Source organism: Martes martes (genome assembly GCF_963455335.1).
Source record: "Martes martes genome assembly, chromosome: 3".
Classification (NCBI taxonomy): domain Eukaryota; kingdom Metazoa; phylum Chordata; class Mammalia; order Carnivora; family Mustelidae; genus Martes; species Martes martes.
Genome location: NC_137890.1, coordinates 183,093,180 through 183,115,852, shown reverse-complemented (window position 1 = coordinate 183,115,852; position 22,673 = coordinate 183,093,180). Strand labels below are relative to the sequence as shown.

At 37.4% G+C, this 22,673-nt stretch overlaps 1 protein-coding gene across 2 annotated transcripts in view; it reads right to left on the bottom strand.

Moving 5' to 3' along the window:
• Nucleotides 1–300: 300 nt before the first annotated feature.
• The window catches only part of TRAK2 (trafficking kinesin protein 2), a 64,722-nt gene continuing 42,349 nt past the window's right edge, over nucleotides 301–22,673 (bottom strand). For both annotated transcript variants that reach the window (XM_080798144.1, XM_080798143.1), the window contains exons 5-16: nucleotides 21,654–21,770; nucleotides 20,475–20,684; nucleotides 19,773–19,851; nucleotides 18,190–18,320; nucleotides 17,647–17,721; nucleotides 16,292–16,429; nucleotides 13,459–13,538; nucleotides 12,954–13,157; nucleotides 10,827–11,125; nucleotides 9,268–9,516; nucleotides 7,205–7,310; nucleotides 301–4,240 (exon numbers count right to left, since the gene is read on the bottom strand). In XM_080798144.1, coding sequence (XP_080654270.1) covers nucleotides 3,562–4,240; nucleotides 7,205–7,310; nucleotides 9,268–9,516; nucleotides 10,827–11,125; nucleotides 12,954–13,157; nucleotides 13,459–13,538; nucleotides 16,292–16,429; nucleotides 17,647–17,721; nucleotides 18,190–18,320; nucleotides 19,773–19,851; nucleotides 20,475–20,684; nucleotides 21,654–21,770 — 2,367 coding nt within the window. In that variant the 3' untranslated portion in view covers nucleotides 301–3,561. The remainder of the gene's footprint in view (nucleotides 4,241–7,204; nucleotides 7,311–9,267; nucleotides 9,517–10,826; nucleotides 11,126–12,953; nucleotides 13,158–13,458; nucleotides 13,539–16,291; nucleotides 16,430–17,646; nucleotides 17,722–18,189; nucleotides 18,321–19,772; nucleotides 19,852–20,474; nucleotides 20,685–21,653; nucleotides 21,771–22,673) is intronic.

Genomic DNA, 22,673 nt, shown 5'->3' with positions numbered 1-22,673 from the left:
GTATATTGTGGAGTGTAGGGAAAAAATTGCTTCACATTTTCTGTCTTTTCCAGTTAGAGATCTGCAATGACTTTTAGCTGCTGTCATTTTGCTAAGGACACAATGTGGCAGATACACTCCATGCCCTCTGTAGTAAGATCTGTTCACTACTCATGACTACCGGTGGTTTGTTGTGTATTGGTTTGGCAAAGAGAGGTTGTTTCCTCTAGCCAAGCCCACGTAATGGAAAGACTCAGTGCGGGATAATCTGCGAAAAGAACTGGGACGGGAACACAGAAAGACAAGTAAAAACGTTAAGAAGATACTCATGTTTATTATCTGATTTACATTTGACAAAGCAAAGGTAGGTGCACAAAGAGCTGTTTGACGAAGTCAAGCCCTAGACAGTCAACAAGAGTGTTTCCCTGGCTGCCCCCGAGGGCACTGACTCTGCATGTAACCCCCAGGTTGTAGACACTGGCGTTGCGCTTGGAGTACAGGCCTGTGGGCCTCTGACATCAAAGGAGTCACCATTACACACTTGCGAGCTCTCGTTCCAGATGTCGAAAGTCCGTGTAAGCAACCAGCGAGTACTAATTATGTACTAGAGTGGCCAGAAAAGAACAGACTTTGAATACTGTATAAAATATACCTTTTCTAGAGAATAAGCTCTCGTTGTGAGCTGTCTCTTGATTTCCTCCCTTTGCCCAAGTCTGTTCATTCCTGTCAAATCAAGGACATAAAGTATAAAATGTTTTAAAAAACGACTTTAACGATGGTCATGAAGTTCTCCCTAAGACCCATGCCTAAGGCTATTTACATAAGATTTGGGATCATCATAATTCAGGAAAACTTTTCATTCTGAGCTCACAAAGGTATCCCTCCTATAGAAAGCAGGATACTCAGGAATCCCTGAGGTATAATCACTGAGAACCTTCCTGAAGGAGAAAAAAAAAAGATTAGAGTTTCCTATACTGGCATAAAAGTACATACACAGTTGATACTGAAACACTAAAATATGACAGGACTCAAGCTTAACAGATAAGCTGAGGAGAAACTTCCTACAGGGCTCCAGGTTGTCTACGACACTTTGCACAGCTTTGTTGTAACAGAGACTCTCAGGCCGTACCAAAAATGATTTTAGCTGGAAGCTTTAAAAACAGCAAACCCCAAATTCAAAGATTCATTTCTGGAGACAAGCATGCACCAGTGCACAATCATTATGTTTCTGGCAGAACAGGAACATCAGTCCAATTTTCAAAAACTGAAGTCTGGGTCTCTTTAATTAGATGTGCTTATTTGGCCGTGAATATGCCCTCACCCTGCCTCCAGAGTGATCATTTTAGCATCAGTTATATAAAAAAAAAAGTATAGTAATTATATAGAATACTCCAAAATCTACTTTAGTGTATAGCTATTTACATTAAGATACACAAATCTGATAATTTAACACTTTGTACTACTCTCTGGCCCTATATTTTTCTATTTCCTGATGTTTCTTGGAAACTGGCAACAGGAAGATTACTTTCTTAGAGAATAAATAAAAAGCTTTAAGAATTGGCTAAAATAAGCACCCCAGAGTCACTTTAGGAAGTAGAGACTCAAATACGATTTTTTAAAAAAATGAATTGGAATATTCTGGAAATTTAAACATCTTTAAACAAGGAGTTCTGGTTAGTGCCTACCGTATTCAGGGACACTTAATATTCACCTACGGACCTGCTGGAATCCTTCTGAACGTGTTATGCGGAAGGTCGGCTGACGTCAGCATGACTGACAGAAGGGGAGAGGACACTTTCACTTTTTGTTTTTAAGAAATTTAGAAAAGTTTCATTAAGCTTCTACAAAGCATGGTAAACTCACACATTCTTACTACTGCACGCATGTTGGTTCTTCTACCCTGTTGGGCACGTAGCTCTTCATGTAGGTGTAGGAGAGGGAAAAGGAAGGACCCTCTTTAGCTATGAGAACAGGTGTATCAATGGGAACAAAAAGAGCAAGACTCTCATCAAGAATTCTCCAGAAAACTGCCTTCCAGTTAAGTCAGAAGAAATGAGCCAAACATTTGCAAATTAAGCTCCAAAAAGATCAGTTTGCCTCCCACTTTCAAAAACAAAATAATTAGCCCCCGCCCTCATCTCTTCTCCATCATGCCTTTCGTTTAATGGTATTTTTTTCTGAACTGTACCGTGCAGAGAAAGCCACGTCGTCTGATGAACAGACCTTGATCGGCAGCGCAGTGAACAGATCTGTTTCTTCCCAGTTCACGGCCTTGTGTCACGCTGCTGAATGCGCAAACCTAGAGTTTCACTTTGTCACTTCATAGAATTTGTAAAAAAAAAAAAAAAAAAAAAAGAGGAATCCCAGAAAAAAAAGCAAAAGCTTTGACTTTCCCATTAAAGAAGTTCATTCTCTAATTCTACAGAGGTCAAGAAAAAGGCAGATGTGCTTTAATTTTACATTAAAAAAACCACAATCTGAAAGCAAGCACCTGGGTTTTACTTTAGCTTATAATAATTTAATATGCCTGAGAATTTTTGTGCAAATACACGTCATCTTCAATGAAAAAATATGCATAGCACTTTGGAAAAAGTTTAGTTGCAACTAACTTTCCCTACGAAAAAACGTACAGACATAAATACACAACATTCCCTAAATCTTATTGATTGCACTTCTGGTTTAACCCCTTCCAGCCTCCAAGGACATAAAAAGACATGTCATTGTGTTCACACGCCTTGGCCACTGTCTTTATCTAAAAGAAATATTCTGAAAACAAGTATCCTTGGTTCCAACTTACCCATATTTTCCTTCTTAAAGTAAATCCTTCCTACCCCCAATTCATGTTGTTTTTTTTGGAGGTGTTGTATAAAAATACACATTTAAAAATGATCTTTTATTATCACAAATACAAAAGGAATTTGGGTTGTATTTGGGCTCCCAGTGGCTCAGAGGCTTGAAAACAGAAAGCAAAAGGGCGTTTCCACTACTCTGATTTTATGAAAAAGATAAAATTCCTTGTTTGCTACTGCTGTGTACATACCATTTGACGGATATGTAATTCAAGCAGACCTTAACAGGGTAAAACATAAGAGCCATCTCATTTGTCTCAGTAACAGATGGGGCTTAGCTCAGCAACCCTGCAGTTCAGCTTTTTACAGGCAGTGGTCAAAGCTGCTCCCTTTTTCTTCCCATCTCCTAACCTGGGTTCTTGCTGCCTTTGCTTACTAGAAGTAAATGCGCTAGCAAGTTCAGTATAACTGGTATATTTTGATATTACTGAATTTATTGTCCAGTCACTTTTTATTCTCAAGATAGGAACACCCAACTGAAGAAGTACATTAAACCCTTCCTCTGTATCTGCCTCCAAATGTTCATGACCCATTCATTTATGTTTTCAGTTAATTACACCTCATTCATTAGGGTCTCATCCCAATTCTGTTTCCATTCTTCCACTTTCCCCTTTCCACATCCACAACCCATCTGCAACATTCCTTGTCTCTCAGTCAGACCAGACTACAGGTATCAGTGCAAATCCATCCTTCATGTGTTAATTTGTCTAAGAGGTCAGTTAACTGCTGAACCTCAGTCTTCCTTCAGGATATCCATTTTCGGGGAGGTTGTGCAAACTGGGGTGCCCAAGCTACCCATCATGACTGGAAGACTCTGATTCCTCCTCAGTCCACTCAATAAGTTGCTACCTGAATTTAAATAAACAGCAGAGTCTGGTCTTCGAAGACCAATCTCTGCCTCTTGACTTCTTCCATTTTCCTGTGCATCAGGGGTCTTGATCACTCTGGCAATCCCCAGTCTCTTCAGCCTGTCCACTAAGTTCATCTTCAACTGGCCAACATCAGGAGGGTTCCGGGTAGGTCTCAAACCATACATCTCCTGGAGAAATGTTTCGGCTGGTCGGGAGGCCAAAAAATTTTCAGAGAGATGCACTCGAGGCTCAAAGGGCAAAGGAGAAGTGCAAGGTGAGTGAGATGGTGAATTTGGTGGTGTCGAAGGAATAGCCAGGGCTTTAGGGATAGGCTGGAGGAGGGGGCTCTCCGAAACTGGGCTGTGATACACTTTAGCAGAAATGCCACGCTCCTGTAGAAGTTTGGCCAAGCTCGTGGTGCTACTGAAGGTTATAGTGGAATCTCGTCGGTTGGTAACAGATTCACCAATGCTGAGTCTGTAGGACATAGCAGGAGAATTCACCGCTGTGTTTGATGAACTGCTACCACTACTTCCACAGGATAATGAAGGGAACCCAGAGCTTCGGGGGGAAAAAAAAGAAAGAAAGCCAGAGAGAGTGTTTAAAAATAAAAAGTAATTTCCAAGTCAGCATTTAAAGTAACTACATTAGTTATCTGTAGTAAATATAGAGCAACAGGCAACACATCAGTAAGTGTACTCTGTGGAAAGATTTGAATGAGAATTTTGATATGTTACTTCAGTGATTTGATTGGTTAACTATTTGTAATTTGTAACTAAGTCACTAACTCATTGAAGCATGCTTCTTTACATAGGCTATTAGAAAGTTTACTCTAAGAGAACTTCTTAAATTGTAACTTAAAATATATGTCTTTGGGAATATGAATAAATTTTATGATAGAAATCAAAGAAATTAAAATGTTACAGAAAATAGCCAGAAATTTTTATTTTTATACATTCATTCCATAAGGTGAACTACACCAGAGACAATAATCCATGAGTAAATAATTGTCCAACTTTTTTTTAGAAAATACAATCTTTATATTAAACCTAAGATGCTCTTCTAAGGAGAAATTGTTTTCTTTTCAATCTTTCAATTTTACATTACTAAGAACTCATAAAAGTTGAAATTGTTAAAATTTCCATTTTCAAGAATGTTAATTCCAAACAGTAGTAGTATAAGGATATCCATGAAACAAATTTTTCTTAACTTGACAAATGTTTCTTGACTTCGAGCATGTGTTTGTGGGAAAATAAAAATAATTAAAAGCTTTGACAACTATTAGAAACTTCCTTATTCTGTGTTTTGTTAGAAAGAAAAAAAAAAACTAAGAAATCATGCACTCAAGGAAATGGTGACAGAGCAGAGAAGGACCTTCTTTAGCCAACTTCCCTCCCTTGAGTGAATGTTACCAGTATTTAATAGACAAACTTTCATTTTTTTAAAAAAAAGATTTTATTTATTTATAGATCACAAGGAGGCAGAGAGGCAGGCAGAGAGAGAGAGAGAGAGAGAGAGGAGGAAGCAGGCTCCCTGCTGAGCAGAGAGCCCGGTGCGGGGCTCGATCCCAGGACCCTGGGATCATGACCTGAGCCAAAGGCAGAGGCTTTAACCCACTGAGCCACCCAGGCGCCCCTAGAAAAACTTTCATTTTAACACAAAATACTCAATATATCAAGATAACAAATTTTTAATGATTATTAACAAAGTTATTATGAAAACATATTAATAAATAAACTTTCTGAAGTACCAACTGGTATGAAAGAAACAAACAAGAAATAAGTTTGACTCTGTGGTTAAAGAAATCCAAGTAAGAACCTCTAATGTGATGCAGCCTACAGCTATACTCCCAGGTTTCCAGCCCCATTTCCTACTCAACTGTGGAACAGATTGTCCTTTCCCAAACTGTCCACTTCGTATGGTATCAACCTGTATTGAGAGTCCTCCCAAGAACCAAGTTTACAAAACTTGCTATCTTGTTGACATAAGAACAATGTAGAAAAACTAAAGATATGCCTGTTCATTATAGACTTTATTGAGATTTTACTGGATGAAACCCAAATGCTTCCCTAAATAACGGATTTGCTCTTACATACATTGTGAATCATCATCTTATTTCCCTCCACGTTGGCAGCTAGAAAGTTAAGACTCAAATACATGGCTCACACTCCCAAGTATTTAAGACTTTATGGTACAATCTGTATACTAGCTTTATTCATTTACTCATTTTATATCCTTACTCTTGATTCCTCTAAGCTTCGTTTTTCTTCACTACTCCTAGTTAACATTATCCCAATGTCGCATGCACCTTTGCAAACCACCTTAGATCCTTTTGGGAATCGGTAGGACAGAAATAGCAGCTTTGCCCAGAGGGTTCTGGCCTTTGCCCTCAGCTTCTGGGAGGTAATCTACGCTGTGTCTGATACACACTTATTTGTTTAGGATGAAGGCAGGCCATACTAGATCTTGGGGTGAGCCTGGCCACATCCAACAGTTTTAGGGTAGGGGTCAGCCATGCCCAAGAGAACGACCATGTGATTTAGGGTGGGGGCTTTAGGTCAGTGGACCTGGAGGGGAGCTCAACTACACAGGCAATCAGGCAATCAGTCAGTCAATCAATCATGACTATGCACTGAAACCTCGATAAAATATCTGGACACTGAGGCTTGCATGAGCTTTCCCAGCTGGCAGTACTCTGCATGTACTATCACACATCGGTGCTAGGAAAGTAATGAATTCTAAGAATAAGAAACCCTCCCAGACTCTGACCTATGTCTCTTTTTGACTAATTTTAACTTGTAACCATTTCCTATAATAAACAGCATCCACGAGCATAATGGCTTTCAGTGAGTTCTATGAATCTTTCTAGCAAATTATCAAACCAGACAGTGTTTTGGGCACACCTTGAACTTGCAGAACTTGCAAGTAGTGTCAGAAGTGAGGCCAGTCTGGGAAGCCTGGGTGGCTCAGTCGGTTAAGCGTCTGCCCTTGGCTCAGGTCATGATCCGAGGATCCTGGGATCGAGTCCCACATTGGGCTCCTTTGCTCAGAGGGGAGCCTGCTTCCCCCTCTGCCTGCCGCTTCCCCTGCCTATGTGCTCTCTCTTTCTCTCTGACAAATAAATAAATACAATCTTTAAAAAAACAAAACAAAACAAAACAAAAAAACCAAAAAACAAGTGTGGGCAGCCTTGTGTTGAGGACTGGTCCCTCAACTCTTGTGCTTTGGCTTCTTCTGGGTACAGGTGCAGCTGGGTCATTTGGTACCTCTGCCTTTGGACCAGTCACCTAAACTATCTATGCCTCCATTTTTCACTTACACAACACATACTCATTTGCCCTGCCAACTGCAAAGAGTTTATAATGATCAAAGGAGAAGATACAATGCGAAAATATCCTAAAGACAAATGATCGCAGAACATTAATTAAAATTCTGGGAGTTAAAATGAAAGTCATTTTTGAAATAAATTCATGAACACATATTAAGGAAATAAGTTTTAGGCCTCATATTGCCCAGACCCCTTACCTGGGGGTAACCTGAGTGATATCAGAAGGATGCAATATCCTACAGGTGGTGAAGGTGAATGTCGAGTTTGTGCATGACAGACACTTGCCTGGGTTTGAGGTTGCAACTGAAGTAGAGATTTTAATGGAATCAAACAAAATTGAAAGACTAGGTTAATGATGTAAAACATTCATCATTATTTATTAATTAAGCATTAGTCAAGGGTCTTTTGTACAAAAATCACCAAATTTGAAATGAAATATACATAAATATTGTATTAGTATCAGCTGGCTAGTATATAGCTGAATCCTTCAATACTTTAAAACTATAATTCAAAAGGATTAAAAATAGGTTAGAAATAGGAGAAAAACATATTCTGAAAAAATACATTAATCTCCCTTCCCCCCACCCTATCACCAACAAGATCTAGTCATTCAGTCTTTCTAGCCAAACCATCTACTTCTAACAGTTTTCAAAGTGTCGTCTGCAGACCTTGTGGGAATCCACAGGTCACAGGTCAAAACTACTTTCACAGCAATGCTGAGATGTTATCTGCCGTTTTGACTGGGTTGGCATTTGCACTGTTAGTGCAAAAGCAATGCTGAGCAAAACTGCTCACTCCTTAGCACCAATCAAAGCAATGGCACGAAGCTATAGGGAGCTCTGCTAATATCCTTTGCTGCTGCCTACCCACAACAGTAAAAAAAAAAAAAGCCAGATTCACATAAGAATGTCCTTGATGAAGCAGTAAAAACTACTTATTAAATCTTGACCCTGTATCTTAATATTCTGTGTGATTAAAGGGGAAGTGAGCATTAAGCACTCCGCTGCATAGCAAGATAACAATGGTTATCTAAAGGAAACCCACACGGGCATGGAGTTGAAATTTTTTCTTACAACACCAGTTTTACTTGAAAGAACAGCTAACAAACTATGGTTATTCAGACTTGGCTGTCTGGCAGAAATTTTGGAAATGAAGGTAGTGAGCCTATCTTTTCAACAAAAATAGCTTACAGGATTTGCTGTCAGTGACAAAATTTCATCTTTCAAGTGGAGTTCTGGAGCACTCATATCCACCGTTGAGAGCTTTAAAGCTTCCTAATACTAAAAAGATTTCTCTGATGAGCTATGTGGTGATATTAATATAATTTTAATATATTATATAATGAAATACATTAAGATTTGGAAGATCTGCATAACTCAGTGAACCAATATTTTCCAAATGACAAGTGCATGATATTATAAAATCATGCATGGGTAAAAGATACATTCAGAATATAGGACAGACCCACAGATTTTGTAACTAAGTATGAAAAGTTCACTGGTAGGTTTTTGGATTCCACATTGCTATAAAGCTTAAAGAAACTACCACTTACCAAGTTTTGGTGTAATATCAAAGAATTATCCACAAATACCTGAAGAGGCTATTAAAATACTCTCTCCTTTTACAACTACAGATCTGTGTGAGCCTGCATTTCCTTCACACTCTTTAAATGAAGCAACATATGACAACAAACTTAATGTGGAAGCTGTATGAACATCTAGCCATCTTCTTTTAAGCTATAAATCAGTGACTCGCAAAACTATAAAAAAAAACCATTCTTCTCAAAGAAAACAGCTATTTTTCATAAAACACATTATTTATGTTAACACGTAATTATTATTTTAAAATCAGTTAATAAATATTTTGGTTCTTCTTCAGTTTTGATTTCCAATATGGTAAATATCAATAGATACAACCCACAAAGACAAGCTGTCTAGGATTCTCTATGATTTTTAAGGGTATAAAGAGATCCTGGCCCAAAGGGCTTAGGAACCACTGACTGAACTGATCTTTCTCTGACTCAGGCTGGCTAAGAGGTGGGGAGGATGAGAAAGGCCACTGTTGCTACAGATCTTTCTTCTCTTTAAGAATAAGTGCATTCCAGTTAGATCTTTATTAATTATTAATTAACTAATAATTAATTAACTAATAACTAATCATTAATCATTAATTGATTAATTAAGTAGAAGTGGTCCAGTGGCCCTCCTGGAAGTCAGAATGCAGAATTCCCGGACCACACCCCACTGAGCTCTGTTCTTACCTGTAACTGGACCACTAGCTGAAGTAACGGCTGGGAGGAAGAGTCCTGTTACTGGCTTGGATACTGAAGGTTTCTGTTCCACTTGGAAAGTGATACCTTCCTCTTCATCCTCTTCTAAATCCGAGAGGTGATAGACAGCATCCTTGGGCAACTGGGTAAAACCTTTAGTGATGACACCTGGTCGTGGGTCAAGAATGGTTCCTAAATTTGGTTGGGCGAGCTGCTGCCAGTGGTGCAAAGTTTGTGATCCTGAATGTGCAAGACCAAAAACAAAAAACCAAACGACAACAACAAAACCTTATAAGGCACGCTTTAAATTTCCCACAAATATTCGATCTTGAACAGAGGCTAAAATCGTATGTGCCAAAAAGTAAGGATAATAATAAAACGACTTATTTAGTCTTGATATTTCAGTAAAATTTATATGAAGTTCTCTGTGACGAGATGCTAAAGGTATGGATAATAATCTTTCTGTTTCAAAAGGAAAGCTGAAAAAAGCAGGGGTGAAAAAGCCAAGACAACAGCCTTAGTGGGAACGAGGATGCCGAAGCAGTGAGGAGAAGGAAGACAAGTACCCTGGAGGTGGGGTTGGATCATCCCAGGTGACAAAAATCAATAATTCCTTGGCTTGAACTTTGAAGTCAAAAGCCAGGCTTCTAGATTGAAAGACACCTGAATTTCGGTGTTTTGTTTTGTTTTTTGTATTCTTCCCCACCCTGCTCATGACTCTCCTCTTCCCAGGCTCTCAAGGGAGAGTAGGGAAGTGAAGGAGATGCTAAAAGCAGGATATATCCCCGTGGTTCCTGTCTAAGAAACCTGGTGAAAGGCCAAGCACCTGCACCCGCACTGTCCTATGTCACTACACACATTTCCCCCTGCAGTGGGCAACTCTGACAAGTATCTGCCCTGATCATTAGTGAGTGAAACTAACTTACAGAACCCTTGAGTGTGAAGGGTGTTCAGCAATTACCTACTCAAATTCGTCTAAGGCAGGTTCCTTTATGATCATAACAGAATCATCTGAAGGTAATCAGGGTTCCTTAAAACAAATTTATTTTGAATTCAAGTTCTGTCTTAGAAGGGAACAAAAACTGAAAGGAAATGATCAAAACTGGGGGAAAAAAAAAAACACCAAACCAACCCAGACCTACATGTCTCAAAGTAAATGACATTTCCTGGGTAAAGAACTCTTTTTTGAAAAGGAAGGTAGAGATGAAGTATTACATCTATATTATTTTTATTTATTTATCATATCCCATTTATTTTACCATGAAAACTGTATCAATGATATATCTCAGGGAAGGACAGGGAAGGATGCTCCTCCTTCCACACATTTATATTAAAAAAACACTGATGGCTGATGACTTGGAGAAAGCAGGTCTCTTCATTCTTTTCCCACAAAGTACCATAATGGACTTAAACCACACAAATGAGGTTTAGGGGTAATAAAGGTATCTCCTGCACATAGTCCTCTTATAATTACAATACAAGTTCAATTCCAGGACAGGGAAAGGCTAATAAGCAACGTGGCTTAAGAATGGCCCTTACTGATTTATTACCTTCAAGGGGCTTGACAATTTGTAGTTTTTCGGGCATAAAACCTCGAAGGCAACTGGCACTGCTGAGGTCTGTGATCTCCGACTGGTCAGTGCAGAGAGAGGCAAGGCTCTCCGTGGGGGTGCCACAACCACTAGACGCCTCTTTCTGGTCCGCCAGAACCTGGATCTTCCGCTCCCATTCCTCAGCAAAGAACTGCTTCTCGCTTAAGTAGTTCTGTCGCCGCAGACTAAGGCGATGCAATGCTGTAGCCAAATCACTATCTCCAGACGGTCCTGGTTGACCCACCTTCTGAACGTTCCTATGGGAAAAATCATTCACTGACTAGATCTGTAAGGGTGATAAGCACAACCTAGACTTCTCTTTTCTACAATGGTGAATGTTCAAGAGACTGATCTTAAAATCATAGTGTTTTTTTCTTGGAGCTCAAGCATACAGAAATAATAACAAACCCAAATCACTAATACTATACATCATTTTTTATAAATCATTTCAAGCAACTTCTGACAAGCAAATATATACTTATTTTATGTTTACTAACTTTCCTATTTAATTTAATTTTTATATTGAAGTATAATTAACATACAATGTTATATTAGTTTCAGATGTATAATATACTGATTTGAGAATTGTAAACATTCGTCAGTGGTCACATGATAAGTATAGCCACTTAGTTTATGAAACTACAGATATGACTACCTATAAATTTAGCTTAGGCAGCCAGAAAAGTAAACTATATATTGCAGTGAATCTACAATACCACTGATTCTAAGAGGTACTATTACTTTATTTTATGTACTACTAAGAGAGAAAAAAATTCTACCCATTAAACTATGATATGCCATCCTCTATGAATATTGCAGAACATTTAAAAAAAAAAACCCAAGATTTGTAAATACTACATTTTCATAGTTCTATGAACACATTTGCTCACTTTTTAATATTTTTGAAATTAGAGGTTTCTTACAATTGATATCAAAAGAAAAAGTACCAAGCCAAGCTGCAGGAGCTCCTGGCTACTAGACGTGAATTCACAAAGAACTGTTCGCTGATCTCCTAAGGTAATTGTGTACAATGACATAGTATTTTGACACTGACACTTAAAGCTACTGTGGGTACAACTGAAAGACAAAAAGAAAAATCCAGGGTGATGGGTCTTTTTCTCTGTTTCTTCTTCTTCTTTTTTTTTTTTTTGCAACACAAGATATTTTTATTTTTGAACCAAACAAATTGCACCCATGGACCAAACCTGTAGTTTACAGAAGTATGACCGATACCCTTCTGTGAAGTGATTAACGGGCAAGCTACAAAATGACTTAAGCCTCACTTCCTTCAAACTATACATTGAAAAGATACAGTACCTACACTACAGGGTGACTGTTGCCAGGATTAACTAATATTTAGCTCCTAGTCCACAATTAAGTGTTCACTAATGCTAAGAATTCTATCCCATGTACTACTGATAACAGCTAGTACTTCTTATGTATTTGGTATGTTCTAGGATTGATTTCTGCATTAGGAAAGATTTCTCTCAGATGCCAAACATCTACCTTTCAAAAGTCTTCTGCTGACTTTCCAGTGATCCTGGTTAACTCTAGTTACATGTATGTAATTCAGTAAGATGAATTAATGAAAACTGGAAAAAAATCTAAGCTTAAACAAAGAGGAAGTTAAGAGCGACCTAGTTTTCCTCAATAGTTACTCAAGCTTTTGATTTCCCCTAAAGGCACCAAAGCCATTGAGATAATGAGAATGGGTCATCAGTGTCATCTGATGTTACGCGTGACTGCCAATGACCTAAAGATTAAAACAAATCTCACTCAGAACATGAAGATTTAGACTCATACTATGGCATACTAAAGAAAAAAGTAGTAAAGAATTTTATAGTTCAATGCAAGTTCCATTTTGAATGTACTTAATTAAATGCAGCCTTTTCACTCTAAAAACTTTTATGAAGTCAATGATCTGTCCTACAAATAATGCCATAGCGCATCATTACTGAATGAAAAACTGACAGTTCCAGGACCTCTTTGGAATAGCACAGAACAATGCTGGAATATAAGTATGTGAATCTGGTATGTCAATGCTATAAAAATCACAGAATCACTGCCATGATCTATGTTTCTTACTCTGAAACCTCTTCTGAGTTGCTCCCCTGATTCAGGAGTGTTTTGTCCTCTGTTTGTTGTAAACCGGACTCAAAAGGCTTTGCTGTCATGATGACACTTGAACGGTTGGACCCTGGAATGGGTAGCAGAGCTGGAAATGGGATGGAGCGGCCCCGTGTGTCATTGGCAACCTTGACAGTGTCAAATACCCGTTTCTGTTGGGCTCTGTCAAAAGAGAAGCGTTCATTATTGCCACTGCCTGTCACTGGAGTGCTTTAGAAGAGACATGTATATGCAATTCATTAAAAATGAAGCCACCTTGACTAGCCTCTAAACTTTAGGAGAAATTATTAGAAAGTAAACTTCAGGACAAGAGAGTGCTCTTACAAATGTGAGCACTATGAAAGAAACCTTGAATACTAAGCAGATTCACAATTGAATTTCAAAATACCTATCATTTAGGACTGTGGCTTCTTTTTAATTGCATCCCAATGCTTGGGGAATAATGCATGTGATTTGTACTTACTTTTGTTTAAAGAGAGAAGATTCCTCATCCAAACTCAACTTTTTACGCATGGTCCCCTCAATCTCAGCTGCCAAAGACTCCTAAGAAAGAGAGTTTGAGATTCCTATAATGATTATGTAAGAAGCCCGTTAGGAGAAATGAATTATCCTTAAATTAATCAGTAGAGTCTCCAGAATCCAATACATCTGGTGTTAGAATAAAAGAAAACACAAGAAAATAGTCACAGGCCAAAATGCAAGGAAAAAAGAGATATTTTGGATATTACTTTTTACAAGAGTAACTTTTAACAAGAACCAACTTCTTTTTCACGATGTATTTTTAGAACAGTGGAAAAAACCAACATGATAAATAGAAAATATTACATAGGGAGACACAAAAAGAAACAAAAGGTCTGAAAAGCTATAAACCAAAAATGTCAATAATGATTCTCTGGAAGTTAGGATTTGATGGTACTTCATAATTTCTTTTTGCTTCTTTTAATTTCTAACTTTCCTATGATAAACATGTATAGCTTTTATAATGTAGAAAAAAACATCCAAGGAAAAATAAGCAAGTTCCCCCTCTCCCTGGCCAGAGATGAGGATTCAGCTAGCATGGGTGCCATGCTCAGTGAAGCTGAGCTAACAAGGACTGGAACTGGAGACACTGGTGTGAACTCATGCTTTTAAATATATAGAGATAGAAGAACATAAATATGGATAGAGACATAGATATTGATGTGTTTGAGTGGGTGTATATGTATGAATGCACATATATTTCCTAGCTCTACCTGCTGAGCAGGCCTAGACCTAAAAACACTCTAGTGGCAATGGATACATAGGACCAGATCTTGAATTCTAAGTATCACATCTCATTAAAACTAACCAGACCTCCCTGGAGAAATGACTGATTCCAGGACTGGGACAGGAAAAGATAAGTTAAGTTTAAAGGATATCCCTGGCCATATCTGGAACAATCTGAATAACAAGTATAAAAATAAAAAAAACAGTAATAACAGATTATGATCTACTAACTAAAATAGGAATCCAAGAGTCCACATGGACATAACTAAATGAACAAATGAATAAATAAATGAGGCAGAAATGGGGGCCTTGGTGGCTCAGTTGGTTGAGCGTCTGACTCTTGATTTCGGCTCAGGCCATGATCTCAGGGCTGTGAGATCAAGCCCTGTGTCGGGCTCCATGCTGTATGTGAAGCCTGCTTAAGCTTCTCTTTATGCACCCCCCCCAACATCAACAAACAAACAAACAAATAAATGAATGAATAAGTGACACCAAAAGGCTCTGACAAAAGAATGTCGATTAATAAATGTCAAAAAAATTATGGAATTAGAAAATCACCATTTGGCAATTATCATAGTAATAACTGAGTTAGATATAAACCATGACTGAGTGTTAAAACTAGTGGATAAATGTTTGCTGAGAAAAACAGGATATTTAAATAGTCTCAAAGTATAGTATCTTCCCATAAAAGAGTAACTTTGACCACTTGGCTAGAGTAGCATCTGTCAATTTTCATCACTGTAAAGTTAATTAGTAACATTAATTTAATTAACTATCAGTTAGCATTGATTAACTTTAGAGTGGGAAAAGTTGGCAGATGCTAACATTAACCTAGTGATCAAAATTAATTAACATCATCAGTAATGGGATAAATAGACAATGTGAGCCTCCTATTACAGTGTACTGAGAAGAACACGGCAATATTTCTGCCAAAAATACAATGCCTGAATCTAATCATGAGGAAACATCAGATAAACCCAAACTGAGGACATTCTATAAAGGTCATGAAAGGCAAGCAAAGACAGAACAAGTGTCCCCAGTTGAAACAACCAAATGCAACATATCCTTCAAAGGACACTGTTGCGACCACTGGCAAAATTTAAATGGGCTCCGTGGATGAGATGATAATATCAATGACAATTTCCTGACTTTGACAGTTGTTGTATGGTTATATAAGAGAGTGTCCTTATTCTTAGTAGATACACACTGAAGTATTAGGAGTTAATAGGGTCTATCTGTAACTTATGTGAAATGGCCCAGAAAAAAAAAATAAGAGAATGATATGGCAAATGTAGTAAAATGTTAAAAGCTGAGGAACCTAGGTAAAGGATATATAAGAGGATATATTTTTGTACTATTGTTGCAGTATCAGTCTAAGTTTAAAATTATTTCAAAATAAAAAGCTAAAAAACAAAAACCCTGCTCCTCTATTTTTCAAAAACATCTATTATATAGTTTGTCTTTCAAAAAATTCTACAGTATTGCTTATAAGTATTTATGAACTAGATTGTTAAAATAATTCTTTGAACAGATTTTGGCATAAACTCACAAGTTTTCATTAATTTCTTTAATTCAAAAAATACTATATAGGGATGAATTAAACAAACATGAATCCTGCTCTCATGGTGCTTACACTCTAACTGGAGATAAATATACCAAGAAACTCAAGATCTGTGGAAAGAGGTTTTAGATATTCAGAGTTCTATTTGAATCAGTGGGCCTAGGGTAAGGATGACCCAAGTTTAAGTAGCTCTTTGGTACACAGACCTAAACCTAATTGCCTTAGGGTGTATCTTATACATTACAATAAACTGGATGGTCATCTGTTAGAAGAAAGGTTGCAATAAATAAGATGTATATAATAAAACTATTAAGGTAGATGTAAACATGTAAATCAAGGCCTAAATCAATAAATGAATTCCAGAAACAAAGATAAACCATGTTATTTCTTCTCAAGATACTTTATAACACCAGAAACCGTATCACTCTCAGAACAATCTAAACTTAAGCAAGCTTCCTTAAACAAGTAACATATGCCCCAGAAAACTCACCCCAGAAAAAGCTCCAAATGACTGTGAGAAGTAAAGCTGAGCAGCAGGGCCAGATCTACTTCGAAGTTCCTTTATTTCTTCTTGGGATTCATGTAACATTCCCAGACACTCCATGTTCCTGTCTTGTAACTCATGCAGCTGAAAAAAAGGATGGCAATTGGTATACTTCATTATATTCTCAACATGACGATGGGGAAAATAAACCCCACTGGGATTAATTTTATCCAGAGGGCTAGATAACTTTATGAATATAATTTCAACAGAAAAGCCCTAAAACAAACTAAGCAAGGAGAGTGTATACACACACACACACACACACACACACACACACACACACACAAAGAACCTTACAGAGGAATAAAGCTATGGGTCAAATAAGGTTTAGCATAATGTTAGATGTGCATATTTTTATATGTCACCCTGAAATGACACTCTGAAATGACAAGATCAAGTCTATAAAGTATTATATATGTTGTCAGGGTGCTCAATCATCCCAAACAAGTAGTTTTTCCTCCCTTGTTTCATAATCTTTATATAGCTAGGTACACAAGCATGGTAAAAGAGTATATAACTTTCAGAATATATATATTTTTAAAGATTTTATTTTATTTATTTATTTGAGAGAGAGAGAGTGAGAGAGAGCACAAGCAGTGGGGAGGGGCAGAGGGAAAGAGAGAAGCAGACTCCCCACTGAGTAGGGAGCCCAATGTGGGGCTGGATCTCAGGACCCTGGGATCATGACCAGAGCCAAAAGCAGACACTCAACCGACTGAGCCACCCAGGTACCCTTTTCAGAGTACATTTTAACTTCAAAAATTTCTTCAAGTGTGGTATGTGGACTGGATCATGCAGATCCCAGACCTTTACTATAAAACTACTCTATTGGAAGGTTTTGGCGACTGTGCCTGGGAATCTCATTTATAACTAATTTTGCCAGGTGATTCTTAGTGTACGCTAGGGGACCACCAAATTATATCTAATATACAGAGTTTTTATATAGATTAAAAAGTAAAAGAGTTTTGGTGTTTCTCCTGACATATCTGCAAAAACACTTATCATAAGAAATTATTTTAAAAACTGTTGGATTAAGGTAGACTGGTAAAAGGGTCACATATGCCTAAAGAATCTTACAAAAGACAAGATTTTCTCTATTAATCAAGAAAGATGTCATGTTATTAATTTTAGGGACAGAACCCTTAAATTGCTTTACTTCTTAGATCTCAAAATTTAATCTTATTCTTTTGTTGTTATTTAAAATCTGGTAATCACCTTTAATCATTCTTGGTCATTAAGATGAAAGAAACTATTTCTTCCTCCCCCCCAATATTGCACAAGACAAAGGAAGAGCTGCTTACCTCCATTGTCAGCTGTCTTTGGGCATCTTTGGAAGCTTGTAGGTGAAGTCTCAGTTCCTCCTTCTCAATCACATGCTAATAACATATTAAAAGAGAAAAATGAGCCCTCTCATATAACATATGGGCTACTCTACCTTTTTTAAAGACATCTTAAAAAAAAAAAAAAGACATCTTAAGAGTATCTCTCAGGGGTAAGGTCTAGAGGCCTATAAAAAGCTAACCTTTCAAAAGCCAAATAAGAGCAATAAATGGGCAGAATATAAAATCTTAATTAAGATGTTCAGAGGCCAATGAGCATGAGTCACTAATTCATATCATAGTTTTCTAAGGAAAATATAACCCCACTTGACAGAGAGAAATAGTAACTTGAAAGAAGTTACTCATGTATTTCGTGACAGAGAACGCCTACACCAGCAGTCGGACCACAGCACTGTAAAGGGGTAGGGAGCACGCTTACTTTGCTTAATGTATCTAGCACTTAGCAGAGGGCATGGTATGAGGCCAGTGCCGAACAAACATCTGTTGAGTGATGAATGAACCTACTTCTTTAACTTTGTGTTGAAGATCCACAATTTGAGACAAGAGAGAGGAGATCTCTTCCTGGTACCGAATGAGTTCATCACTCTTCCCAGATAATTCTTCAGTCATTCTGGACATCTGGGCATTTGTTTCACCTGGGAAACAAAAGAGAAATTCAAAAATTAATATAAATGGAGGGTAAGGGTTGGCAAACTATGTCCTGTAGCCTAAATCCTATTTTGTAACAAGCACTGGACTATATTACAAATAGATTTGTAACATAAATTTAAAAAATAAACCCAGATAATCGAGTAGAAGAAAATAAAGGGTCTTCTGAAATAGGCCAATGCGGAGGACTGGATAGGAGACAATGAAGCTAAAAGAGATGACTTGTAAAGGCAAGCAAGCTCAAAGTTTTGTCTCAATCTTTTTCTGAAGGCTGAAAAGAGGTGGATTATATATGTTTTGAAGTACCAAGACATCACCTCATATATGTGTTTGAGAACTCTTCAGGGACATCAATAATTTCCCACAAGCAATGAAAATTAAACTTAACAAATCTAACAAAGGAACATTTCCAAATAAAACAGTCACAATCTGTTAAAGCTATGGCGATGCTTCTGTACAAGAGAGACTTTCCAGGATACCCAGCAAACCGAGCAAAGCCTCCGAAGTAATCCCTAGAGCCTAGCATTCTTACATGCACATAAAATAGAACCTTTAGAATTCCATGGAAGAAGGAAATTTTGCTTATAAAAACTTGGACATCAAACACAAGTGGCAAAACTATTTCTCAGTGTTACATAAAACTATTTAAAAATTGACAGAAGGTCTATAACATTTCAAAGGATGGCAATAAGGAGGCAGGAGACTGGGATCTAAGCTGGTGGGCAAGTCATTTCCCCTTTGGTTTTTTAGAGCACAAAGGTTGCATGATGGAGCTCTGATGGAGAAGATTCAATTGACATTTTTTCTGGTTCTCTAACATTGTCATTCTAAGCTATCCCATTCTGACGCCCACAGCCCAGATGAACAGGCATGATGTTTCGTATCTTCTCTTTCAACATAAAAGGTTATATATTTATAGAGAAATTAGGTATCTTTCTCTAGTAAAACCTTTTTCTAGCTGATTTATTTTTACAAATTATTTTTAATCAACAATATCAAACCAAAATACATTGTTATAGACATATAGCTGGCACTTAAATACTCATTAAATGTCAAGTTTTATGCCATCATTTAAGCCTTGGCTCTGCCACTTATCAGTTTTCTAACTTGGGCAAACCATATTCTTTGTATCGTCTATAGCACTATTTCCTCATTGACAAAAGAAGAGCTTCAGTTCCTTTCACTCTAATGTGCTATAACTGACAGAAATCTAGGTCCTTCTTTAATGATGATGGCAATTTGAAATAAAGATATTTCTTAAAAGTACATATGATGTTTTGTTTAGAGTTGTGGGCTCAATGTGATATTCCAAGATTTTCAGTAACTTAAAAATTATTTCTTGAGATGCTTCTACTGAAACCACTGATTTAATTTTTGAGTTGGTGATACACCACCAAAGAACTGCCCAAAACTACGGAATAAAATTTGTTAATACATACGAAGTTCTTTAACACAGTCATTGACAAGCTGTTGTTCCTTCTCTTCATAGGTAATAGTTTCTGTCTTTATGTGACAAGCCTTCAAGAAAAAGAAAATCAGCCTGTGATAATATCTTCCAATGACTTTACGGTATTAACTTTAAAAACCTTTAATTCTCATTTGAAGGAAAGACAAAATCCAAAAAGCTTTATCTAAAATAAAGTTATGGGACAGGATATGACAAATATCTTCCCCTTATTCCTCTCAGGGCCTTTGCACATGCCTACTCATTCCCCCCTGGTGCTCCCCTTTTCCATACTTTTCTGCCTCACTAATCCCTAGCCTCTGCTAAAAAATCACTTACTTACTAAGTAGGACTTTGATTTCCCCCCCGTTATACAAGTTTAGGAAACCCTGTAATTTTCCAACATAGTTCTTATCACAGTTGTAATTATTTAGTTATTTTGTGTAAACTCCATAAGACATATATACCATGCTGTGGCTTTCTCTATTTCATCTGTTAGCTTGCTATTATCTACTCGTCATCACTTAGAATGGGATCTAAGTGACAATGAAAGGCAAATACACATGCCTTGGCTGTCATCCCCTAATTGGAATGTCAATAGCAAATCCTTAGTTATGCCATATTTTACCTCAGCGCTGGATGGACCTAAATCTAAAGGTAAAGGAAAGTGGGAATTAGTGGGAAAGTGGGTATGTACCTTGGATCGAAGAGCCATATTCTCCTCTTCCAGTTCCTTGAGTTTTTCTTGCAGCATGTCCAACTGCAGCAAACCTTGGGATAAGCTGAGGGACTCATTGAACCGGAGGGGTGTAGAACAGCTGGAATCAGTTTCACTCTCTTCAGAAGCAATAGAGACAATTCGAAGTAATTCATCTTTCTTGGACAGCTCATGCTGCAGTTGATTAACCTGCACATCAAAGGGCTTGATCTATAAGATGTTTCCATGTAACACTGCTTTTATTTCATGGAGCAATTGTTTCTTACCACAAAATAAAATACATAAAATCAGTTGCTAGACTTTACTGACTAAAGTGTTAAAAAGAGAATAACAAACTTCAGATACTTCCTAAGATACAATGTTAGAGCATTAACTCAACCAATATAGTTTTTTCTGTGCTAGGTGAGAAGCCAATTTTTATATTCAATATAATAAGAATGTAGGAAGAAAATTTCACGTAAGATGATACATTCACACTTAAAAACAAAACGAAACTAAAGACCCTTCAAAGGTCACAATAGACCCTTCCTTCAAAGTCTCGTTTAAGCTTTTCAGTATAACTCTGCATGACTTCCTAACTTTAGTTTTAGAAAATAAATATTTTCAATGTAAAGGTTCAAATGTTATTAAACATAATGCATTTATAAAATATAAATGAAACCAGATAAAAACAAATTACAGGAAATTTAAAATGTAACCATCCAAGTTAATAATAAATCAGTTCTCATGAAAGAATATTTATTACATGAAATAAATTTCTTTACCTTTTCCTTTCGTTTGGATTTTTAAATAAAGATACCTCATTTGGGTATCTATTATTCAGGGTTATTTTTAAAAATAAATTTAAGGTACGATCACACAGAAAGTCTACATAAAGGGAGGAGGAAAAAGTATTACAATGTAAGCAGGGTGCCTCATGTTTGGTAGGTACTGAACATAGGCTTTTATCTTGACTAAGGTACAGTCCCATGAGTGCTCCTCTGCACAATAACACTTCATTTCTCTACTGGTTAGTTCAACGGCTGCCAACAAAGACAACGTGCGCTGGTGTTATTTACCGACCTACTGTTACCACTTCAGGGGCACCCAGAAAAATAAATTTCTTCATTGCCCAAGAAGTAATTATTTCATGCTACAAACACTTGATCAAAGACTTACTTGATCAAAGGCTTGTCCCAGCTGCTCCTCCAGGGCTTCATTCTGCTCAGACAAGACATGGTTCCGTTTTAAGAGAGCTTGGCCAATTCGAGCAGCTAGCTCCAGATCACGATCTCTCTATTAGAACACCAAACACATCTTTTGAGTACAGACAAAATTAAATGGGAGTTTAGAAATTCTTCAGTTTCCCTAAACTCAAAAACAATGTCCTGGAAAGCATCAAGGTTCATTTTAATGTCCAGATATCACAAATAAGGGCCTGACACACTGGTGGTGTTTAATATATGTTGGTCAAATGGGTGGCCACCACAGTTATAAATGCAAGACTGTATTTCTTTTCAAGTGAGATTTATTCATCACCCGATTGGAATCAAACAACCCAACCTTTAAACTTATGACTTGGGGAAATTAAAAAATCAATAGGGTCTTTAAAAAATGAAGACAGGGCCTGGCACACAGCGAAAGCCCAACAGATAGTTGCTGAATGCATTTGCCTATTATGCACGATAAGGATATAGTATGTATGTTGACAACAGTTCCAATGAGGGCAAAGTTTCCATGTATTCAGAGCTAGAGGCTTAAAGAAAAGCATAACCAAGAACCCTACTGCCAACTGCTGCAAAAATGATAATGTGAGATAAAAGAGGGGTTGACAAGAGTAGAAGTTCTGAGGCTACAGGTTCTGCTAAAGCATGAAGGAAGGAGTTTAAAGAAGTTGGTGGTAATGATGCAGGGAGGCCCACAGAAAAGCCAAGCAAAGCAAGAGTTACTCCTATGTAGACATGATGCACAGCAAGCATGCGGGAATCCCACCTACGTGGTGGTGGTGAGGACTGTATTCTGTGATGGAAACTGTCAATACACATCTAGCTGCCTTATGTACAAGCATGGATTCCACTTGCACTAATCACTGTAAATAAAATTAAGCTTCTATTCTTTTGCTCTAAAACATATGAAAACAGGTGGATGAATTATCTCCAAACTTTCAAGGCCCATTTATCTCATTGCCAGCATAGGCTA